Source organism: Cetorhinus maximus, chromosome 3, assembly GCF_964194155.1.
Source record: "Cetorhinus maximus chromosome 3, sCetMax3.hap1.1, whole genome shotgun sequence".
Lineage (NCBI taxonomy): Eukaryota > Metazoa > Chordata > Chondrichthyes > Lamniformes > Cetorhinidae > Cetorhinus > Cetorhinus maximus.
Genome location: NC_135881.1, coordinates 144,937,692 through 144,962,068, shown reverse-complemented (window position 1 = coordinate 144,962,068; position 24,377 = coordinate 144,937,692). Strand labels below are relative to the sequence as shown.

Genomic DNA, 24,377 nt, shown 5'->3' with positions numbered 1-24,377 from the left:
CAAGCACCATGCGTCATCCATGAGAGAATGGCGACTCTCGAGGAGAGCCTACTCCAGGAGACCCACCAGGGCTTCCTGGGGATGCACTCTGACCAGCAAGCCCTCACATCAGCAATGACCTCAGCTGGTCACTGCCAGAGTGGGCATCAAGTTTCCCAGCTTGGTGCCCATCCATCCACAGTGAGCAGGGAGGTCCGAAGCGACCTCACGTCAGCGCAGCAGCTGCCTGGCGTCTCGGCAGGCTCCTCTCAGGCCCTCCAGATGAGGGCGGCAGCTCCTCCGCCCCTCTCCCAGTGACCGTATCATCTGGTGAGGCTGCGACGACTGGGGAGATGCCAGCTGTGGAACTGGCAGCTCAATCCCAGGCGGGGCCAGCACAGGCTCCACAGGCCAGAGGACGGCCGCCAAGGTCATCAAGGTCAACAGGACAGCAGAGTCAGCAGGCTGTCTCAGGTGCCACTCCAAGCGACGGGGCAGCACCAAGACGTAGCACCCGGAAACAAAAGCATAAGCCACATTAGGCACACCACGGGTTTTTCACTGGTGCCTTTCTGTTGGCCCGAAATTAGGTCCTTATGATTTCTTTTGGATTGTTGACACTATTGTTTAATAATTGTGAGAATTTCTGATTCACACATTAAATGCCAGATGTGTGACCATGGCTCAGGGTGGCTCGTTTCCTTTGCATGTGTATGTTTAAGAAAAGTGTCATGAGTGTTTCTTTGGACATTCAACTTTATGTACAAGGCCCTTTGTTCCTGCTGATGACCTGGCAGATTTTGCACTTGGGTGTCAAGGATCGAGGCGCCAGCCCAAGTTTATCCTGGTGATCCATCTGTGTTATGCTAGCTGAAGATTCGTTGGATTAAAGCCTCCTGGGTGTCCCTGCCTACTTGGAGTAATCCCGGGTCAGCATCTACCCCTTCAGCATTTCTCTGTGCATGCTCATCCTCGGAATCACTGCTGGACTCATCGTGTGCAGCCACAGACACTGCGTTGACGTCTTCATCGTCCAATGCATCCCCCATTTCCAGCGCAAGATTGTGGAGAGCGCAGCATGCAACCACTATCACCGACACATGATCTGGGGGGTACTGGAGTGCGCCCCCTGAACGGTCCAGGCATCGGAAGTGCATCTTGAGAAGACCAATGGCTCTCTCCGCCACAGCCCTGTGGAGGCGTGGCTCCAATTGTAACGCTGCTCAGCTTCTGTTCTTGGATGGCGGAGAGGCGGCATGAGCCACCTTCTGAGGGGATAGCCCTTGTCACCCAGCAGCCATCCATCAAGCCGGACTGGAGCACTGAAGAGCCCCGGCACCTGGGAGTGTCTGAGGATGTAGGCGTCGTGGGAGCTGCCTGGGTACCTTGCACAGACTTGTAAAATCAGCATCCTGTGATCACACACTAGCTGCACGTTCATGGAGTGGAAGCCCTTCCTGTTGACGAAGGCACCGGGCTCACCTACTGGTGACTTGATGGCCACATGTGTGCAGTCTATAGCACCCTGGACGTGAGGGAAGCCAGCAATGGCCGCGAAGCCTCTGGCTCACTGTGTCTGGCTGGCCTCGTCCCAACGGTGGTGGATGAAAGTCAATGCACACCTGAACAGAGCTTCTGTAACCTGCTTGACACAAGTGTGGACAGCTGATCAGGAAACACTGCAAAGATCACCCACTGACCCCTGGAAGGAGCCAGAGGCATAGAAGTTGAGGGCAGCTGTGACCTTCAGAGCCACTGGCATGGGGTGTCCACCCAAACAGTTAGGGGAGATCTCAAGCCCAATCACCTGACAGATATAGTTCACTGTCTCCCTTGAGAGAAAGAGCCTCCTTCGGCACTGCACCTCAGACATATTGAGGTAGCTGCTTCACCACCTATATACCCTAGCAGCAGGATAGTGGCATCATCTGCGGCCCCTTCTACCTTGGACTATCTCTTGGCCCTGCACCCCTTGTGCCTGCGCCTGTACTGCCAAAGGTGGCTGCCCTGGAGGCTGAATGTGCACTCCTAGCCTACTGCTCCTTCTAGCCCTCCCTTCCTCCTCAGAGGAGCTGCCTCCAGTGTACAGATCAGATTCCATACCGAGGCTAAGGGAAGGCTTCCTGAAACCTGCAGACCTGGAAAAGATTCCTCACCGCAGAGTGCTGACCTGAAAGTTAAAAGTCCAGGAAAAGCTGCTGGGATGCGTTCTGAAGTACTGCAGATCACACAGGCAAGTTTAAAATACTTTCTCCAATAAATATTTCACAGACCAGAATCACGACCCCACTGAGACCTCTTATCCCGCCCGTGGATGAGGTTAATAGAAATGTCTCCTACCTGCCTGCCCGTTGCGCCCATGCGCCAACCCAAAGATCGCACGGGTGCCGGAAAATAGGTGTCAATTGAAGACTAAAGGGCCTTAAGTGGCCCATTAATTAATGGCGGGCACGCGTTGGACCTCATCATGCACCCGCCCAGCGAAATATCGCGATGGCATGTGGTGACGTTGAGACGCTCACCCGACGTCACTGAGCGTCACTTTACACATGGACGTGCGGGGCCTGACCCCCGCACATCAAAGGAAAAACTCTGCTCCTAGTGACAGAGAAAAATACAGCTCTCACATGCTGTTCACAGTTTGTTCCGCTGAGAGCTATGGGCTGGAAATGAATTCCACACAAAAAAGGCTTCTTACAGCCTCCTTTGTACAGTTTGAAAAACACAAAAATGGCTGCTATGCTAATTTTCAATAGGTTATTGTTTCAAACAAGCAAGCAAGAGTGAGCTCCTTTAAAGTCCATTCCTATCTCCTGTTCCCTTTGAAGCCAAATGGTTATTGCACCTTTTAAAAGATTCAATGGACCTGTCTGCATTGTAATGACTCTTTGTAGCCAGCTCTAGTGATAAGAGTCTAACAAGGTTTGAACAAACACAGAAAAGACGCCAGGTTGTCTCTCCATACTTCCATTTTGAAAAAAGCTTTTAAACTCAGTTTAGGTTCGAAAACAGAATTGCACTTTTCAAACAGTTGTCCTTAAAATCTGTAATGTCATAATTACACATTCTTGACACTTGTTAAATGAGGTGTAACTGGGTTATTAATGGTACACTAAGTTCATAATAACTGCTGAAAAACCTTTCTGGCACTGAAAAGTTAATTTTATATTTGCAGAATGTCACATTTTTCAATTACAGTAAAAATTCACATAGTTTTAATAAAAAATTGTTTATAATATTTCATCTGCTACCTTAATCCCATCTAGAAAAGGGAAATGCGCACCACAGAGATCACTACATTTCTAAGCAACTTTCTTCAAGGTCAGAGGTAAGCGTAGTTGCGTCTGTAAAATCCAGGTCATTAGGTAGAGTCAAAATGGTTTTATGAAACAGAATGGTGTCTGTCAAATCTATTACGATTTTCTGAAAGTGTAACTAACAGTGTGAATAAGGGCGAACCAGTTAGTGTAGAGTACTTGGATTTTCAGAAGGCATTTGGTGTAAAACCCAGGTCATTAGGCAGAGTCAAAATGGTTTTATGAAACAGAATGGTGTCTGTCAAATCTATTACGATTTTCTTATAGCTTTGATGGAACAGAGGGTGGAAGTTTAGCTTTAATGTTCTCCCTAAAATATTTGTACCCCATGGGTGTGCAGCAGGTTGTTCCACTGAGAGTTCTGGAAAATAGCTGTTAAATTTGTGGCGTAGATCAGAAAGAAGCATTTGATAAGGGATCACACAAGAAGTTATTACTCAATCCTGAGATTGAGACAACCATATTAGCATGGTTTGAGGATTGGTTAGCAGACAGAAAAAAAGGAGGAATAAACGAGTCAATTCTGAGAGTGCTGCAAGGGTCAATGCTTGGGTCTCAGCTATTTACAATCTATATCAATGACTTAGATGAGGGGGCTAAACACTATGCATATAGCAATTAGCTGTGCAATTAAGCATATATGTATTATTTTTGTTTTACTTATGTGAATCTTCTTGCTGGTGCTAAGAAAAGATTCTCTCAAGACGTGAAGATATCTTTGACAATCACGCATGCATGTCATGGGCAAAGTTCGTTCTGGCTTAGTTTTTATTGATATCATTCTAAAAATTCAGCTTTACGAAAGTGCTTGCACTAACTGGGATAACATTTCTAGTGCCGCATTCATTTGAATATTCGGACCAAACTGTCTCCAGCAACATTTAACTGAACTTGGTTCTGAGGGAGTTGTCTGATGAATTGTTATTGAGCTCTTCTTATAGCTTTGACGGAACAGAGGGTGGAAGTTTAGCTTTAATATTCTCCCTAAAATATTTGTACCCCATGGGTGTGCAGCAGGTTGTTCCATTGAGAGTTCTGGAAAATAGCTGTTAAATTTGTGGCGTAGATCAGAAAGAAGCACCATCAGCCGTGCTTTGATTATGACAAGGTCAGTTTTTTTTCCTTGAATTGAAGAATGTAAGAGCTTAATTATAATCTCCTCCCTGCCCAAGACAACAGCTTTCCAGACTTACAGCTTCCTGTCGAATGTCTCAGTTTCTTCAAGCTGTCCAAAAAAAAGAATACTCCCACTTCACATATCTTTATTCAGCTTATTAAGTTTTTTTCTTATTTGCTCATGGGATGTGAATGACGCTGTCAAGACCAGCATTTGTTGGCTATCCCTAATTTCGCTTGAGAAGGTGGTGGTGATCTCCTTTTTTGAATTGCTGAAGTCCATGTGGTGTAGGTACATCCATAGCACTGTTAGGGAGGGAGTTCCAAAACTTTAGACCCAACAATAGTGAAGGAATGACGCTATAGTTCCAATTCAGGAATATGTGTGTCTTGAAAGGGAACTTGTAATTGTTGTTCCCAAGTTCTTCTAGATGGTAGAGATTATGAGTTTGGAAGCTGCTGTTGAAGAAGCTTAGGTGAGGTGATGCAATAAATCTTGTAAGTGGTACACACTGCTGCCACTGTGCATTGGTGCTGGAGGGAGTGAATGCTTAAGGTGTTGGGTGTGGTGCCAATCAAGTGGGCTGCTTTATTGGATGGTGTTGAGCTTCTTGAATGTTGTTGAAGCTGCACTCATACAGGCAAGTGGAGAGTATTCCATTGCGTTTCGGATCTGTGTTTTGTAGATGGTGGACAGGCTTTGGTGAGGCAAGAGGTTAGTTACTTTATGCAGAATTACCAGCTTATAACCTGCTTGCAGCCACAGTAATTATATGGCTGGTCCAGTTAAGATTCTGGTCAATAGTTGAAGGTGGCGGATTCAGCAATGGTAATGCTCTTGAACATCAATGGAAGATGATTAGATTCTCTGTTGTGGGACATGGCCATTGCCTGACACTTGTATAACATGAATGTTACTTGTCACTTATCAGCCCAAACCTTAATGCTGTCCAGGTCTTGTTGCATGAGGGCACAAACTGTTTCTTTATCTGAGGAGTTGTATATGGAACTGAACATTTATCAGCAAGCATCTTCACTTTGGACCTTATGACGGAGCAAAAGCCATTGATGAAGCAGTGGAAGATTGTTGGACTTAGGGCATTTCTCTGATGAATTCCTGCAATGATATCATGGAGCTGAGATGAGTGACCTCCAACAAGCACAGACATCTTTTTTTATGCTGGGTATGAGTTCCACCACTCCAACCACATATTCACTGAATATGTCTACAAAGTAACCTGGTTTAACCAGGAAAATATCATCTTTTAGCACAATGGCAAGTTCACCTTCTTGATCAGTGACTGTTTAAACTAGATTTGCAGGGGGATTGGAACCTGAGAGGGAACTCGGATTGGAAGGCAGCAAGATTGGTAACAGGTAGTAGAAAAGTAGCAAACGAAATTAGAAGGCAGACGAAGCAAAGGCATACATCAAATAGGATCAGAGTGTGGAATAATGTAAAAAAGATGAAGTTAAGGGCACTCTATCTAAATGCATGCAGCATTCATAACAAGATAGATGATTTGAAAGCACAAAGAGGTAATTGGGAAGATTAAATTGCCATTATGGAGATGTCGTTACAGGGTGACCAAGGCTGGGAACTGAATATTCAAGGTTATTCATCATTTGGGAGGATAAGCAAAAAGGAAAAGGAGGTGGGTGAAGCTGTTAATAAGGGATGAGATCAATATATTAGTGAGAGAGGATCTTACATCAAAGGATCAAGATGTAGAATCAGTTTGGGTAGAGCTGAGAAACAAAAAGGGCAGCAAACATTGGTGGGAATTGTTATGGGCCACCAAACTGCAGTGGTAATGTTGGGCATGGTATAAATTGAGAAATTAGAGCTGCATGTAACATGGGTGATACAGTAATAATGGGCGACTTCGATTTACAAATAGACTGGGTAAACCCAATTAGCACTTTTGCCGTAGAGGATGAATTTCTGGAGTGTACATGAGATGGGTTTCTGGAGCAGTACATTGAAGAACCAACTAGGGATTGGGGTATTTTAGGTTTAGTAATATGTAATGAGAAAGGGCTAATTAATAACCTTGCTGTAAAGGAGCCTTTAGGAAATAGTGACCATAATATGATAGAATTTTACTTTAAGTTTGAAAGTGATATAGTTCATTCTGAAACTAGGGTCTTAAATCTGAACAAAGAAAACTATGAAGGAATGAGGGGCAGGTTAGCTATGGTGGATTGGGAAAATACATTAAATGATTTGGTGGTGGACAGGTAATGGCTAGTATTTAAAGTAGTATTACATTGTCTACAACAAATGTACATGGCTCTAAAACACAAAAATTCGACAGGAAAGATGAATCAACTAGCTAACAAAAGAAGTTAAAGATTGCATTAGATCAAAGAAAATGATCTATAAGGTTGCCAAAAAAAGAGGATTGGAAGCAATATAGAATCCAGCAAAGGAGGATCAAGAAACTGATAAAGAAAAGGAAAAGAGAATATGAATGCAAACTAGCAAGAAACATAAAGGTGGAATGTAAAAACTTCTTTAGGTATGTGAAAAGGAAAAGATTAGTAATTTATCTTGCTCCTGCAGAAATAGTTCTATTAAACTTTATGTAAAGGTGATTTTATTAAGTCCTAAATTTAAATTATTTTTCCAGTTGCTGCCCAAGGTCAACTCCACACCAACCATTAGCTTAACAAGAAATGAACAACAAGTGCAGTGCTGACTTAAGGTTCATTTTGTGCCACTCTGTCACACTGGGCTAAAATTCTGGGTCTACAGCCTCCATTTTTGAAATAGAACTTCCCTCTTATTTCAATACCAAACACAATAAGATAATGAAAGCCTGCAACTTAAATTAAGAGCATCAGTAATGTCAGAGGCGGATGTCATATTAGGAAAACAGGGCCCTGAGCAATCTCATTGCCATAAATCCTTTAATAAGAAAGACAGCTCACCTCTTTCCTCCTTTCCTTCACAAATAGCAGGTGTTATCTTTAAGGTTACAAGGCCCTGACAATGCTTATTGTCCACCAGAGAAGCAAGTTATCATGGATATATGGTGATAGTGTCTTCAACTATTTTGTTAACTCAGTAATCTTCAGGAGTGCCTTTAAAAGGTGCGTGCTGGTTTCTGTCAGGAGCCCATATCTGACATTCCTGCCGGCTCCATTGTGCAGATAGGCATGTCCTACTGCTCTGCAATTTTCATGGAGTCGGGCTAGGTTTTTAAAGAGTCGTGTTTCACTGGTCTCTTAGAGGAGTCGTAAACTCTAATTATTATGGCCTTGCTGCAGGTTCAGAGATTGGCAAGTCTCTTTTTCACTCCCCTTTCTATCCCTCTCAAAAGGCCATGTGACATAGGCACCCTCACCATTGACAACCTCCTTCCCATCTCAAACACCAGTTTAATCAGGAATAAAAAAGGACTTGTTCAAAGGCACACGAGGCTTACAATTGACATGGCGTGGCTCTTCATGAGGGGAAAGAAAGAGTTGGCAGGAAGGTTCGTGCTACCTCGGCTCAAGCAACACTGGACTAGTGTGTAGTTTTCCCTGCCATCAACTCAGGTTTTAATCTCCCAGAAAAACCTTATCACTCCCGCTATTTAAGTTAAAAGCAGTGAATGGTTTATGAATATGGAAGCAAATAGGAGTAGATCAAAAAAGGTTTACCGAGATAAAGATTGCTGTAAAAGTCAGCGACTCACGAAGAGACCTGTCCACTGCACAAAGGGTGTCCAACTGTAAGAACCTAAATTGACTACACAACATGTAGTTGTTTTACTGCTGAGACAAGTCCACTCATCTCAATATGCAAGGGAGACTACTGGGGTGGGATTTTCAATTGCCTGTGAGGGTGAGTCCGGCGCATTTAAAATAACCTTCATACATGGCGTCACTGGATCCCCGTGCTTCCGGAACATGGTGTGATTTTCAAAGGGGGTAGTTGGCAACCTGCATGCTTTGAATGAACTGTTTGTTGCATTTGTTTTGGATCTCATTAAAAGGCTTTTGAGTGGCAGTTTAAATTTTTCAATCAGGAGGCACGTGGAAAACGGAGCATCTGGGACATGTCATTGTACAGCTGTTGCGAACACAACGGGAAGCCATGAGTGCTAAATTAAGAAATGGAAACTTACGCTCAGCTTCTCAACCAGTGACACAGAGTTGGCATTGCTGGTGCTGAGCGGCTTGTATTCATTAACAGTGAGTAATTGGACTCTTGAGAGGGACATGAGGCTTCTGGCATCATTTGGGCATCAGAGTTTGGTGGAGGAAATCCTGGTGAATGAACAAGTGTCAAGCTGAAGGAGTTGAGATGGGAGCAGGCTGTTCTGACACTGGACAGACAGTGAGGAGGAGTTTCAGCAGAGGCATTCTCCTTGTTGGGAGGAGGCTAGAGGAGCACAGTGAGGGGCTGCAAAGGGAAGATGGAGGTACCCAAGATATCAGGTGTACTGCCCAAGAGTCAAATGACAGAGTGCCAGTGTCATTGTAGGTGGTCTTGGACATTTGCGTTCTGTCCACATGGCAGTCCTCTAACTACTGCTGTCAAGGTCACCGTCTCCCTGAATTTTTATGCATCTGGGTCATTCCAACAGAGACACTGACAGATCAGCCAGCCAGATACATCACAGAAACAGCCGCCACTCAATGAATGCCCAGCTGGTCTGTGACCACAGGAAGCACATCTTGCAGGTGTGTACTCAGTTCAAGGGCAACTGTCACGATGCCTTCATCTTTTGACAGCCTCAGGTGCCGCACATCTTCAGGCCAACATCCAGATTCTGTGAGTGTCTGGAAATAAGAGTTATCCTCTGAAGAAGTGGCTCCTGACATCTGTGCAGCACTGAGACATGGACGCAGAGGTGCTACAACCAAAACCGCCTACTAACACAAAGCTGCATTAAATAGACTATTGGCATCTTGAAGATGCATTTCTATTTCCTTGACTGGTTGAGTGGTGTTCTCAAGTGCAAGCTAGCTACGGTGTCTCATATTGTGGTTGCCTGATGCGTGCTACACAATATGACTGTACAAAGAGGCCTGGAGTTGGACGAAGAGTTGGAATGCCACTTCTGAAGAGGAGGAAGAGGAGAACAAAGGGGACACTGAAGGAGCCTGCCACATGATCATTGGAGGGAGACTGCCGAGGCTGCCATAGGCCTCATGACAATCAGCAGGGTGACATGGCTGCAAAGCCACACTGACTTACCCTGGCGAAGCGGATGAGGCCATTCATCCTCTTTCTGCGCTGGATCTCATTCTGGGTGCAGCTGGTAGCCACGCTGAGCTCCTTAGCGATGGCCTTCCAAGCCCGAGAGGTGAGGCTGGTGCGCTTCCTGGAACCATCCCTGGAATAGAGCACATCCCTATGTGCCCTTCACTCCTCAGATCAAGGCCTGGAAGGCGTGTCTGAAACGGGGTGCTGCCTTCTTCTTGTGCATGTAAGACATCTGCAACAGTCCCCTGGAGACAGGTGGGCTGCAGAGAGTGTGATGTATGTGTTCGACTGACATTTAAATATGGCGCCCAGACTTTCCACCCAGCCAGCTGACAGCAGGGTGGACGAATCAGCTCTTGACCCGCCAGGTCATTCAGCCAGTTACTCGCTTGTGCATAATCAATGATCTTCCAAAACGCTGACCGGAGCATGAGTTCTCTCCATTCCAAGTGGCCAGGTGGGCACCGCCGAAACCACCCACCACCAGGCTTACTCTCATAAATGGAAAATTTTGCCCTCTGTTTTCATTTCAGATCTCCAGCATCTGCAGTATTTTGCTTGTATTAATGAACCTGTAACTCACCTTCCATCAGAGAAAATCATCCAGCAAGCACACACCTCTCACAACTCCCACTGATACTCAAATTAATGGGAAACATGGTCTCCGCTGCCAACATTGTCCAACAACATTAGACCATGTCATCGCGACAAACTAATGCCCCTTGACCCCCGCCCCACCCCTTAACTCCGTGTCCCCTTTGACATTAAGCAACAGTAATACACAAGTTTTATTGAAGGCAAAGCAATTATTGCTACTGAACATACAGAGAAATCACCACCCAGCTGACCAATTAACTGCTCCCGGCTAAGATGCCTGTGGCTTCTGTCCTCATCGTGAAGTATGTGTGGGGTCTCCTTGACTGGCTGCTGTACCTGCATCGTTGCAAGAGCAGTCTCTTATCACAGGCCCTTGCTGTATAGATGATTCCTCAGAGGGGAGGTGGCCCTCTCAATCACTTCTTTGACTGCCTCAGCCCTTTCATGGGTCCCTTGCATGCTGCATGAAGCTACCAGCTGGAATGCAGCTGACATCCACGCCAAGCTTCTCTGCGCCATCAGTGACACTGAGCGGTCCATACCACAGAGAGTCTCACTCTTTCTGTGCATGTCAGTATGCTGCTCCTGTATCCGGTCAGAGCAGTGCTGACTCTAGTGGCCACACTCTCAATGGAGGAGCTCATTTGCTTAAAACCCTGAGTCATAATGGAGCCCATGTACTGCATGGACTCCTCCTTTGTCTGCCCATGACTCTGCAATGCCTCAGGAATCTCCAACTTTTGGGAACTCATCTGCCTGTGATTCTCCAGAAAGACCCTCCTTGTTCGTGTCACCCAGGGCCTAGTATCTTCGCTGAGTGGGACATGGTTGTGCCTGTCCTCCATCCTCCGAGAAGGATTGCCCACAGCTGACTCTGCCTCTCTCTCCTCTTCCTGCTCATTTGGGAGGTGTAGTTCACCCAATACTTCCCTTTCTAAGCTTGAGGCCTAGCTGAGATAAGTGTGTCTGTGCTGATGGGAGGTGTAGAAGAATGCTGTGACAGTGCTGCCTCTAGAACATCCTTCCCCACCCACCAAGGAGGCCAGTAATGACTGGTCTAGGGCATTCTGCTTGCGCTCTGCAACTGGTCCTGTGGGAAACACAAGGTGATGATGAAAACTTAGGCTACTAAGGAAGTGCCTCAGCATGACCATCCTAATAGGTGACAATGGTGGTATAGCCACAGTGCACAATGGGCAAGAGTATCCTCCATCCTGTGCTTGAAGGTAGAGCTAGCAAATGAACCTGTTCTTCAAGACCTCCAGTCTTCTTCAGTTAAAGCCTCAAGGGAGGTATCTGAAAACCATGGTGTCACCTGAGGATGCTTGTCCATGCCCTTTGAGGTCCCTACTGCTCCATTGCTTCAGCAAACAGCTAGCCCAGTGATGGCTACTGTTTGCCTTTTCAAAGGGCCCTCTGATACTCGGTCCTGCCTCCAGCAGCCCCTAGTGCTGCTAATTGGGTGCCAAACCCACCCCTGGCCAATGATAGGCACTTTACATATGAAAATTGCATCGTGTCGTTGATGGGATCCTGACTCCAGATTGAAAGTTCAGCTCCTGATGTTTATGGAACAATTTAACTAGAGGACCCCTGAAATAAAAACAGAAAATGCTAGAAATACTCTGCAGCTCATGCAGCATCTGTGGAGAGAGAAACAGAGTTAAAGTTTCAGGTCAATGACCTCACATCAGAACTGAAGAAAGATAGAAATGTAATAGGTTTTGAGCCAATGAAATGGGGGAGGGGGCAGGAAAAACAAAAGGGAAGGTCATGATATGGTGGAGGGCAGGAGAGATTAAATGACAAAAGGTTTCATGGTTCAAGACCAAAAGTATTAGGGTCTGTCACACATAGGGGTAAAGTTGGACTGAGTATAGTACCACCCACATAGTGATTGAAGAGAACACATGACCTGCACCTGGGAGTCAGTGTGGTGTTGGACAGAGCTGCATACAGACCCAAGCATGGAGACAGCTCCTAGCTTGTACCCTTGACTATATCTTTGTAAATAGTTCTAGTAGTTAATAAAGACAGTTAACCAACTTCAGACTACAAAGCTTTCATTAAAACCTACTGAGATGTAACCAACACCCCACAACATGGTGGCAGCTCATGGAAAAAGTCATACACCTCACTAAAATGCAGAGACAAACCAAAATGCTGGATGGCAGGAAAAATTCAAAAAACATTCTGACCTGAAAAGAAGTTCCAGAAGCAGAGGTGTAGAGGGAAAATCGACAGGAAAAAGCTCCAAAGAAAGGCTTTAAAGCTGAAGGCAGAGATTTAAAATTCCATACTGCAGCAGAAGACTCCATTACAGCTCCTTTCGAAGTCCAGCTTCAAATCCCAGAGTGCAGGGTGAGTAGGGTAAGCTAAATCTTCTAAAACTCCAGGCTACAGCAAATCCTGAGAAATCTTTACATACTTCAGTCAGAAATGCAGTTTGAAAGAACCCTTCGCTAAAACCCTGAGTTGGCATGACATCGAGCTCACTGCAGAAAAAGATATAAATAATTAATTGAGTACTCTAGGAGAATCATAACTTTTTAAACCCAGCTAGAGGCAAACAAGATACAAAAGATTCAAAAAATTTCAACTTTAAACATAAACGCTGAGCCAGAGAACTCTGCAGGCAGCTGTTCCAGGTAGCCATTGTTGAGAAAAACTTTTTTTCAAGCTGAGTGCGATCTTCAGTGTAATGGAGCCCGCCAAAACCAAGCACAGGAACTGCCTTTGTCTCCAAGTGAATGGCGACGCCATATTGAAATTCAGAAAGCTCTCAAAGCAAAACCTGCACTTATAAAAATTTAACCATGGATCAGAATTCTATGCTTCTAAATCAATTTAGACTAATCCAAGGTCCAGGTCAATCACAAAATTGCAGACTTTGGAGGAAAAGATTCTTAAGATACAGCATCGCTTCCGCTTCAGTTTAAATAAAAGGTCAGCAGAAGAGCAGGTGAACACGCTACTTTACTCGGCAGGCCAGATTGCGGATGACATTATTGCAAGACAGGGAATTAATGAATCATCCGCAAAATTCGAAGTGGTACGAAAATAATTCGATATTTATTTAATAGATTTAAGTTTCTTAGATAGAAGCAATAAAATACTCCAAAGAGCTAATTTAATAAGAGAGTCCAACAGCCAGGAAAACCTGTTGATTCATTCATCGATGGATCTGTACAGGATGGCAGAAGGTTGTGAGTACGGAGATTTAAAATCTGAACTCATTAGGGACAGAATAGTGGTATGAGTAACGGATGACGCACTCTCTGACCTCCTGCAAGCCAAGTAAGATCTAGCATTGGAAAAGGCAATCCAGACAGTTAGACAGTCAAAACTCTGTGAGCAGCACAGGACCATTTTCAGGGGAAGAGAATAAATCATGGTGTAGGGGCCAACCCACAATTCAGCTAATTAAGCAACAAAGACACAGGGATACTCCAGCCAGGAAAAGCAATACCCGAACCAGCCAGCAGAGCGACCAAGCCAATGCTGTGGAGCAAAGCGTCCTCGCAGACGAGATCAGTGTCCTGCAATTTCAGCCCAATGCTTTCAGTTTAACAGGATTGGACACAATGGCAAAAATTCTGAAATACACAGAAGACCAAAGATCATCCACAAGGTCAAGACTGAAAGCCCAGAAGACACACAGCTATGCTTCTTGGGTGAGGTCAAAGATCTTGGTTTTTCATTTTGGACTATGGACATTTCAGTCAATTGCCATTTAACAAATTTTAAATTAGACAGCCAGCATAAATTAGGAGCCAGCGTAACAGTCTTGCCAGACAAAGAACTGTGGCTAGAAAACCTCTAGCCACAACTGTAGGGTCCTGGAGGAATCTAACTTTCAGCCATAGGCATGATTCTGGAACCGCTAAGGTATGCTGGCAAACAAATCTACAAGCTGATGTATGTCATCCATAACCAGCCTTCCTCCCTTCAACAGAGGTGCCTGTGTCACCCTGGACTTCCTCAAAGCAACAGAAGATGTCAACACAACCACTGTTGTTAATGATACAGAACTGCAACTTACTGAGTATTCAAACAAAATTGAATAACCTGACTGGACTCCAGCTCTGAACTGCCTTCTCTCTTTGTGGAGCAGGGTGTCCATTCTTGTTACAAGTGTCGGAAAGCCAGCCACCCAGGAGATAACCACAACACCTCCAGAAGAGGATACAAAAGAGAGCAACAGTGGTCCAATGATCCTCAACCTCCGGTTCTGATAATGGTACAGCAGGTCAACACTGCAACTCCCACTCAGCATGCCAAAGCCATAAAAGATGCTGGAACCTGGTAGCAGCCGTCCATTGCGACAGCGAAACGCAGAGGTGAGCGTACCACTAAACTTCATTCTTGTCATGGGAATGCACTTCCTCAGCCACAGAGGACATCAAGATGATCCACACGATCATGAAAAAGCAACAAGAAGATGAGCATAACTTTCACCTATCCTGCAAGAAATGAGTTAGAGTAGCAACCACTGATCAACACATCAGCTGAAGCAACCAAGTGAATTTCAACATGAAGGAATAGAAAAAAAGGATGAAAAGGTACACAGATGCCAGCTCAACCTACCAATCCTTTGACAGTAGTGTGAACTAGATATGGAGGGATATAAGACTTTCAGGCTACTTGAACATTTGAATTCAAGGACTTGAAGAGGGCAGGTAGGGTAGTGATAATGTAGTATTAACAATGTAAAATATGAAGTCAACTAGTATAACACTAAGGACATTGGATAAAGACTTGGGGGAGGTGTAGTAAAAGGGTCTGGCAAATATAGGTTAATATGGGACTGAGTATACCGCTCACACAGTGATGTAAGAAAACCTAGGGGTTAGTGTGGTGTTGGACAGAGCCGCATGCAGACCCAAGAACAGAGACAGCTCCTAGCTTGTACCCTTTATTAACTACTAGAACTATTTACAAAGATATAATAAGGACTAACAGTTAACCTCCTTCAGACTATGAAGACTTCATTAAAACCTACCGAGATGAAATCAACACCCCACAGTACTGTGCATAGCAAAGAAGCAAAAGATGTGTACAGATGATGCATAAATGACTACATAGCAAATGTCTGAATGCAAGAATAAAGGAAGAAACAAGGCAATCCCAAACAGCAAAAAAAAATAACATGTAGAACACCGATGGAGGCAGAGATTATGATTTAATACTGTTGAATTCAATACTGAGCGTAGAAGACTGTGGATTGCTGGGTCGAAAGATGAAGTTCTGTTCCTTGAGCTTCAACACAAGTTTAAGGACCTCTGAGATTATCTCACAGACCCCTAGGGCACTGCTGACCTTTTTCCCTACCCCTCCCCCTCACCTCATTGTGAATTCCTGATGTCAAATACATACGTCTGGAATTTCATTGGGGATTTTCTGATAACAGATTTACAAAATTCCAGAGAAACTGCATAAATGCTTCATCTATGCAAACTGCCTGGAGTAGGAAAATTATCTGCTCCCTTATTCTTAATCGCTATCCAGTGACTCCAATTGTGTGGATACTCAGAGAAGAGTAAAACACATCTCATTTAGCAGTGAAGGCCCATGATTAATGCCTATCAACATCTGCTGTTTGGACTGAAGAATGGCTACCGAGATGAGGGACTGAGATGGCAACTGACACCTCCTAGTATTCTACACCCAACTGAGTCACTGCCATCAGAAAAAGAGGAGTAAACAGAGAAATACAAGAGAGAAAAATGCAAGGTCATTAATAATACAATATCTAATGCAAAAATAAGGCAAATTCTCTAAGCAGTACTTCCTGACTCTTTAAAGCCTTAGAATCTTCAAATTTCTTCATCTTTCCATCCCACACACAACTGTAACTATGGGTTTTACATTCCTGGCTGGTAGAATTCTGAAAAGTTAATGCAACATAACTGCCTTCAGACAAAACTACCTTGTGGATTTCCATGAAACACAAACATGAGAATCAATATAATCAAACCAAAAAAATCTATTTGAACCATTTAAAAGAAAGCACTTCAACTGCACTGTAATAAATGCAATAAATGTAATTAAGTGAAATTTGACGGATTACTCATCTCAAATGGTGCAGCTAGTGTGTTTGTCTTTTAGATCCCCAATACATGTATCCTGTAAATGTGCAAAGTTGTATTCCCCCAGTAGCGGAAGATTGAGTATTTTAAAGCACAACAAGCTGTGTTGTTGATGGATGAGTTGCTATTTACTGAGCTTCTTACAGCAGCTGTGGAAATGACACACAATTCCCTGTTATAAGTAATATTTCTCCTGTGCAGATGTCATATGGTTCTTTTATTATACACATGCAACCTGCACGACATAAGTTTTTGTGTGTGATGTATTATGTATATCCGTGTTGTTTCAGATTTTGCTGATAAATTCTGAAAATACTGGAGGGAAAACACAGAACTGCTATTCATTTTATAGGATTACATTTTGATTATTCTACCGGCTTGGAATAAATCTCTCCAAGGTCCATTAGGTTCATGATCTAATTTAGTTTTTCCTTGCATGTAGCTACATGTGATGCAGTAATGAGTTAACTAATTGTAGATATCTTTTTTTTTTAGCTTTTCTTTTGCAGATAAATGAGGGATTGATCACAAAAGAAAACAGGAACTAAATGTCTTTCATGAAGCTTTCCATCCATTGAAAGCCACTTGCTATTGATGTTTGACATCAATTATTAGAGGGGAAATAGTTCTTTAGGATGATGCGCTTCGATTGAGATGAGTGCACCCTCTGCTCTGCACACCGGTCTAGCTTGCAGTCTGCATTTATTTCATCACAGCTCAACATGTTGCTTCAGCGATACAATTTAAGTGTGCTCCCTCGGCTGCACCTTGCTGACTGTGTACCAGTTAATTGAGAGTTTAAAAGCATAATTGCGGATTTCTATGTGGCAAGACACAATGAGGAGAAGAAGATATTTGCTTAATAGAACTGATGATGCCCCTGTCAAACAAAAGTCAACCGACTGGCTGTATGAGTCGTATTACTGCATGAGCCAGCAGCATCCTTTGATTGTTTTCTTGCTTCTGATTGTGATGGGAGCCTGTTTGTCACTACTGGCTGTCTTCTTTGCTTCAGGGCTGGTAAGATCCTTTCTGTTTCAACACTATCTGAAATTATTTGTAAAATAGATCAACTTCTATTATTTTGAGTTTTTTTTATAAAGAAATAAGCATGATTGTACTCATATGTTAAATATTTCTGTTTTTGTATTTAAACAGTATATTTTACATTATTTGCACACATTTTTGTCAGGGTTATGATTTTTCTATCATTGTCAATGAGAATCACTGTATACAAATGTTCAGCAGTGAAAATTATCAATAGCTTGGATTATAATGTACAGTCAAATTGTGGGGCCACCTAATAATTATTTACCTGATCCAAAGCCAGTCAGAATGCATGTAGAGCAGTGCGTATGCACTTTTGTACATGCAACATCCCAACACACAATGAGTTCCAAAGTTCTTACAACTTTTGTATCATGTAGAAAGGAAAAACAAAATGCTAACACTTGATGGCAAATAAAACAAATAAAAATTCTATGTTTTTATAAATATTATTCATTTTAAAAGCTGATTGGAAGCATTATTGTGCACCTTTGGAGTGTCAGTGCTTGTGAGAACTATGTAAGATGACTGCTAAGCCCATGTCCTTAGATCCAGTTATGTATTCCCTTCTCACATTGACACCCTAAGACTGTTTAGAGTTCAGACCTGTTAATTATAGAAATACTATAATGTGAGAATTTAAAATCTGAATGTTTGAAAATACTATCAAAATATTGAAGAGCAAAGAAAATGTTAATGTGTTCAGAATACAATGAATTATTGCTTTCAAAGAAATATAAACAGAATAAACAGTCTGTTTTAGAAGTTTATTGTAACTAAACTTTTGTGAACTGAAGATTTTCCTCAACATTGCCTGTTTTAGAACATCAATTACAACAATAATCTCTGAAAAAGGTGGCCTTTTCCTTTTTGAATCTTAATCCGACTATTAGGCAGAATTGTGTTTATTCCTAATGACGCTAGAAACAATTGTTCCCTGATGTGTGTTGACCTTAAATTTCTCATGACTGGCAACAATGCAGATTTGCATTAATCTCCAGTTGAAGGGGACAGGGTTGCTATAATGCATGAAAGTTTTCTGTGCCAAGTAGCACTGATACTAGCCTGCTGAAAATGCATACTTGCAAAATATACAATCACTCTACACAGTTCATAGTTAGGAGAGCAAAGTTGTACTCTGTCATTGCATGAAATTTAAAAAACTAAAAGCCAGAGGAAGAATGTGTTCCTGTTGCAACAGGAGACTTTAAAATTATAATTTTCACCTAAGAGGAATGCCCATGAAACTTGTAAATTAAGAATCAAAATCTCCAGATTTATAAACGCCTTCTTTAGCAACACGTTGAAACATGTTAATGATCCATTGTGGGAGACCCATGGCCAGAAAAGTAAATATGCAATTCTGTCTTTTAAACAACCATTCAAATTCAAACTTGAACATGCATCTCTTTTATTTTTGTTGCCACTGATTTAAAACTTATATTCACCATAGCCACCTTCACAACAGGACATCTTAAAGCTCTTCACAGCCAATGAGCTGCTTTGAGAAGTATAGCTTCTGCTGTTATCTATGAAATGTGTCTGTAATCTGAAATGTACTCAAGAGATCGCCTTCTTAGTGTACATGAAGCAAATTTCAAAGCACCAAGTGTCAAGAAGCAGTTTTGCAATATGAACCACACAAGGCTATTGAGTCTGAACAAACACAAGAAATTTTCAGAGCTCTCAAGAACCAAAACTGGGGAGAAGACAAAATAAATAGAAAAGTACAACCTTCTGATAATGAGACTAGACTTAGACCAAGACTGAGACACACAATAATAATCAAAGATTTATGAATTGTGCATGCTACCTGATCCACAGGACCTGCTCTGATCTCTCTAGCATCTTTGTTTTACTAAGATTTTTAACACCTCATTTGTGTTCACAGTGCCATAAATGTAGTCCAAAAATTTCTATGCTAAGCTTCAAAATCAAAAATAGTTTCTACCCAATCAATGATACTGGTCTCCCTTCAAAATGCTAGTACAGTGGAGTGGTCGGATATTAGCCCAATTCTAAAACCTAGAGCTTGCATAATTTCCCACTCATCAAGCTGAATAATATGGGGATGCTCCCCACCCCCTGCCCCCACCCACCCCTCTGGAAATGTCGGCTCCATGCCGACTTGCTCCACAACCTTAAAGCGCTGTGGGGTGGACTATTGAGGGCCAAGTGGGACTTCCGCCCTTCAGTGGGGCAGAAGTCCTGCCTTCTGGAGCTGCAGGCCAATTCGATTCAGTCCTGGCAGCCCCAGGAAGGTGTCTGTGGCTGCTGCCAGGACTACAGAAGGGAAAGAAGATCAAGGCTTATGGATTCCTGGAGCAGGTAAACCTGGGGTCTCTATCTGGGAGGGTTTGGGAAGAATTTTCCCCCCATCGGGGGGGAAGCGCAGGAGCGGGCGCATGCAGGCTCTGATCGGTGGCCCTGATTGGGGGCGTGTTGCCATTTTACATGGGCGGGCCAATTAAGGCCTGCCAAATGTGACGTCCACCAAGAAGGGCTATGCGCTTCCCGAAGCCGGGAGTGCGCTCTTTCGCGCATGCGCATGAAAGAGCGCACTCATCTCCCTGAGGCTAAGTGCTGGCTGAGGGAGATCGGCGCCAAATTCAAAAATGGTCAACGCACAAACATAAAATTTCCCTGATGTGTCCAACCATCACATGAGTTGGGACATGTCCATCACTTTTATTCAAACTTCTTTAAAATTTTTTAAATTTTAATTTTAAAAACCTTCATGAAACCTCATCCCCCCTGTGGATGAGGTTTCATGCTTTTTCTGAAGCCCGCCAGGGCTCCCGGTCTGCCCAGAAGGTTGGATGGGCAGTCCGTTAACTACTTGAATTAGTTTTTAAATGGCCTTAATAGGCCGTTGATAGGTCGGCGGGCGCACAGCCGATTCGGCTGCACCCCTGCTGACCTGAAAATTGAAATGACGCGGGGTGACGTCGGGGGTTCTGCCTGACATCATCACGCATCATTTTACACGTTGGCGAGTGGGCCCCACCCCCCCCGCTCGCCGACCTCAATATTCTGGCCTTTGGGTAGCTTAGGGAGAGGGGCGACAGAAGGGATGGGGTGGGTTTAAGGGAGAGAGCGGGTAGGAAGGAAAGGGGTGTTTGACCTAAGGAGGGGGGCCGCCCCACGATTGGCAAAAGGCAGCCCCCTAATAGCATCCCCACACTTCCCTCCTGCCCTTTAAACATTTAAGTTAAAAATCAGGCTTCCTGCTCCAGCCCTGCTTCCCATGCCAAACGGGAAGTGTATTATCAGGGTCAATTGGCTCGATAACAAGCCTAATTGACACTTAATTATTCATTTAAATATGACAGGCGGACTGCAGATTTTGGTGCCCACCCATCTCAGCCACCGTCCCCCCCCACCCCCTGAAACCGGATTATGAGGGGGTGAGCTTGGGGATGGGCGGGAATGTGGTGAGATGGGAGCCCACCCTATTTTACATGATTCCCCCCCTCCCCCAACACAGGAAACACACCCGCCGGGGACACGTAAAATTCAGCCCATCCATTCACCCACTCATCCATTCACTAACCCAGTCATTTACTGAATGACCTGAGAACTTTAAAAACTTATCTGAATACAGCAGCTACTGGCCTGAAAAGGGGTTACGTCCTCTCTTCGTCAGTCTTTTCTTGTGCTCGACGATCTTCCCTGTGATTATCTGTGCTGACCCATCAATGCTTCAGTCAGGAGCAGAAGTCCTGGCTGAGAAATGGCAAAAGGGTCATGTCGAGATATCTTGGCAGGCAGCGTCAATGAGCCAGCATCAACACTGACCGGAAGATCTGGGCCAAAAAGTCATTAAAGGGGAATGAAACTACACAAACTCACGAACAATTAAAGAACAGTACAAAGGAATAAAATGAGAAGTCCAATTTCCTTTTTGAGCTATGTGTAAGAAAATCATAAACTCGTTCCATAACAATGCAGAGAGGAAATATTTCCCCAAAGAAATATATCAGGGAGACACAGAACAGCAATCTTTATTTTGAGCTCAAGAAAATGGATCATGAAAATTTACTGAGTAGTCTAATTTCAAACTGTAGAGTCTGTCAACTAGTCTTATAATACAATACCCTTATTGTATTTAAAATGCTGGCAGAAATGTTACAAAACAGCTGTGATGTGAATGCACCATGGCCATAATGATCTTTATACCAGTAAATATGGTGGTTAGTTCTCCATTTATGGGCTCTCACAACCCATACAATGAGGCAGAACTACCCACAACCATTGGATGTGCATTATTTACTGGATGTCATCCTGGAATTCAAAGCTGGAACTCCAGTCATCACTCACCAGGACTGTCTAAAGTGGCATTTGAACCCTGCACCTTCTACCCTAGAAGTGGGATTGCCAACACTAAGCCCAAGACTCAATAATATTCTTCTTTGTTTAGTGTCTGGTATCCATTTTTCCGTTCCAAAATCATTGAGTGTAGTGTGCATTGGTCCCCCCTTCTGGCAGGGTGTTGCATTTTGCTGGCTTGTTATGTAAACTTCCTAGAAATAAGAACATAAGAAATAGAAGCAGGAGTAGGCTATTTCGCCCTTTGAGCCTCCCCCTGCAATCAAATAAGATCATGGTTGGTCTCCTACCTTGACCCCGCCTTCCTGCAATATCCCCATATCTCTTAATTCACTCAGTACCCAAAAATCTATCAAACTCTGTCTTGAATATACTCAATAACTGAGCACCCACAGCTCTCTGAGGCAGAGAAATCCAAAGATTCACAACCCCGTGAGTGAAGGAATTTCTCCTCATCTCAGTTCTAAACGGCCATTTCCTTATTATGAGACTGTGACCCTGTGTTCTAGATTTGCTAGCCAGAGGGAAATTTTTCTCAGTATTCGCCCTGTCAAGTCCCTTAGGAATTTTATGTTTCAATCAGATCACCCCTCATATTTTCAAACTCCAGGGAATATAGGTGGAATCTATTCAACCTCTCCTCATATGACAATAATAAAAACCAGTCTCGTGAACTCCCTTTAGGGTAAGTCCTTCCTTAGATAAGGAGGCCAGAACTGCACATAGTATTCCAGGTGCGAGTTCACCAATGCCCTGTAGTTAAAGTAAGGTTTCTTTACTCTTATAATTCCATCCCTTTGTAATAGAAAGCTAACATTCCATTTGCCTTACTAATTCCTTGCTGTACCTGCATTTTAACGTTCTGTGATTCATGTACAAGGACACCAGATCCCTCTGAATGCAAACGTTTCCTAGTCTCTCACCATTCAAAAAATATTCTGCTTTTTTATTTTTCCTATCAAAGTGGATATCTTCACATTTTACCACATTGTATTTCATCTGCCATGTCCTTGCCCAATTTGTCCATATTCCTCTGCAGCTTCCTGTGTACTCACCACTTACTTTCCCAGCAAACTTGCATTGTCAGCAGAAAGGAAAAAAACAGTTCGGACCAGTACTCTTATTTCCCAGTTTTCACTGGTGTTCCATTTTAAGGTATACAAGACCAGTTTGGACCAGTATTCTTATTTCCTAGTTTTTACTGTGATTTTTTTCATTCTGGGGTCACACTCAGCTTCCTCATCTAAGTATTATTCTCTGAAGTTTGAAATAATCATAGTTCTAGACTCAAAAAGCTAGAGCTTTATCAGTGCATTTCTTGCTGCTCTCCATGTGGCTGGTGGACTGGTACATTGCTGCTTGGTAGCTGACTGCAGTGTAGTAGTAAATGTGGCACGCTGGATGTACGTTCTCACAACAATTAGTTCCTTGCTCTTTACGAATAATATAACAATATAACACTAAGCCATTAAGGTAGATTGTAAATAGCTGAGGCCCAAGTACTGATCATTGCGGTACCACACTAGTCTCAGCTTGCCAACCCCAAAATGTTCTATTTATTTCCAAATCTTTGTTTTATTTCCATTTCAATCCATGCTAATGTATCACCTCAAATACCATGAGTCCTAATTTTGTATATTAACCTCCTGTGTGACACCCTTTCAAATGCTTTTTGAAAATCCAAATTTACTACGTCCACTGGTTCCCTTTTATCCATCTTATTATTTACATCCTCAAAAAACCCTACAGATTAGTTAAATGTGATTTCCCTTTCATAAATTCACGTTGACTCTGTATAATCCTATTTTGATTTTCTGAGTGCACTCTCACCATGTCCCCAATAGTAAATTCAAGCATTTTTCATACAAGTAATTTTAGGCTAATTGGCCTATAGCTCCCTGTTTTCCATCTTTCTCCTTTTTAAAGTAATGGTGTCATGTTTTCTGCCTTCCTTGGGAACTGTTCTAGAATGTGAGGAGTTCTGGAATATTAAAACCAATGCATCCACCATCACTGTACCTGCCTCTTGTAAAACCCTAGGTTACCAACTGTCTGGCCCAGGGGATTTGTCACCATTTAGTCAATTTCTCCAGTACCATTTATTTCATTGAACTGAGTTTTCTAAGTTCCTCAATCACGTCGGAGTCTTGGTTCCCCTTTATTTACAGATTTTTTTATGTCTTCTATGTCTTGTGAAAAAGTAAATGGCAGAATTCCTGGCCCTGCCAAGTTCAGGAACAGAGGTGGACAGGCCCTAAAAATACCTGCGCTGGCTGGTGTGCTAATTTCCCAACGTCAGTTCCGGGCACTGGCCATTTTATGGGCAGCCGATTACATTCATTAAGGATCTTGCTAAGTGCAGCTGAAGGAGGCTGACTAATTTTCCAGTTAGTCTCCGGTTTCCCGATTCTGTGGGGAGGAAGTTTAACTGCATGGGGGCAGGTACCCATCAATAGGCTGGAGGTGCCAACACTCCAGATTAGGCCTACTACAGGTCCTCCCTGCCTGCTAGATTGGAGATCAAGCCAGAAGAATACCCCCACACACCTCCTTGCCCGCCAATCCTCCCCCCTACTGCCATGGTGTGGCCTAGCCGCGGTTTCCATTTTATTTATTTTAAAGTTGATGAAAGGGTCCCTTCATACTTGAAACATCCTCTCAGTGCTTACTCTTTATTTCAGCCTGCTGCTCCTCTCATGC

At 43.4% G+C, this 24,377-nt stretch overlaps 1 protein-coding gene across 1 annotated transcript in view; it reads left to right on the top strand.

The window, feature by feature from the left end:
• adcy2b (adenylate cyclase 2b (brain)) overlaps positions 1–24,377 on the top strand; it is a 905,909-nt gene that overhangs the window by 354,942 nt on the left and 526,590 nt on the right. The window contains exon 2 of the mRNA XM_078539078.1: positions 16,797–17,321. Coding sequence (XP_078395204.1) covers positions 17,124–17,321 — 198 coding nt within the window. The 5' untranslated portion in view covers positions 16,797–17,123. The remainder of the gene's footprint in view (positions 1–16,796; positions 17,322–24,377) is intronic.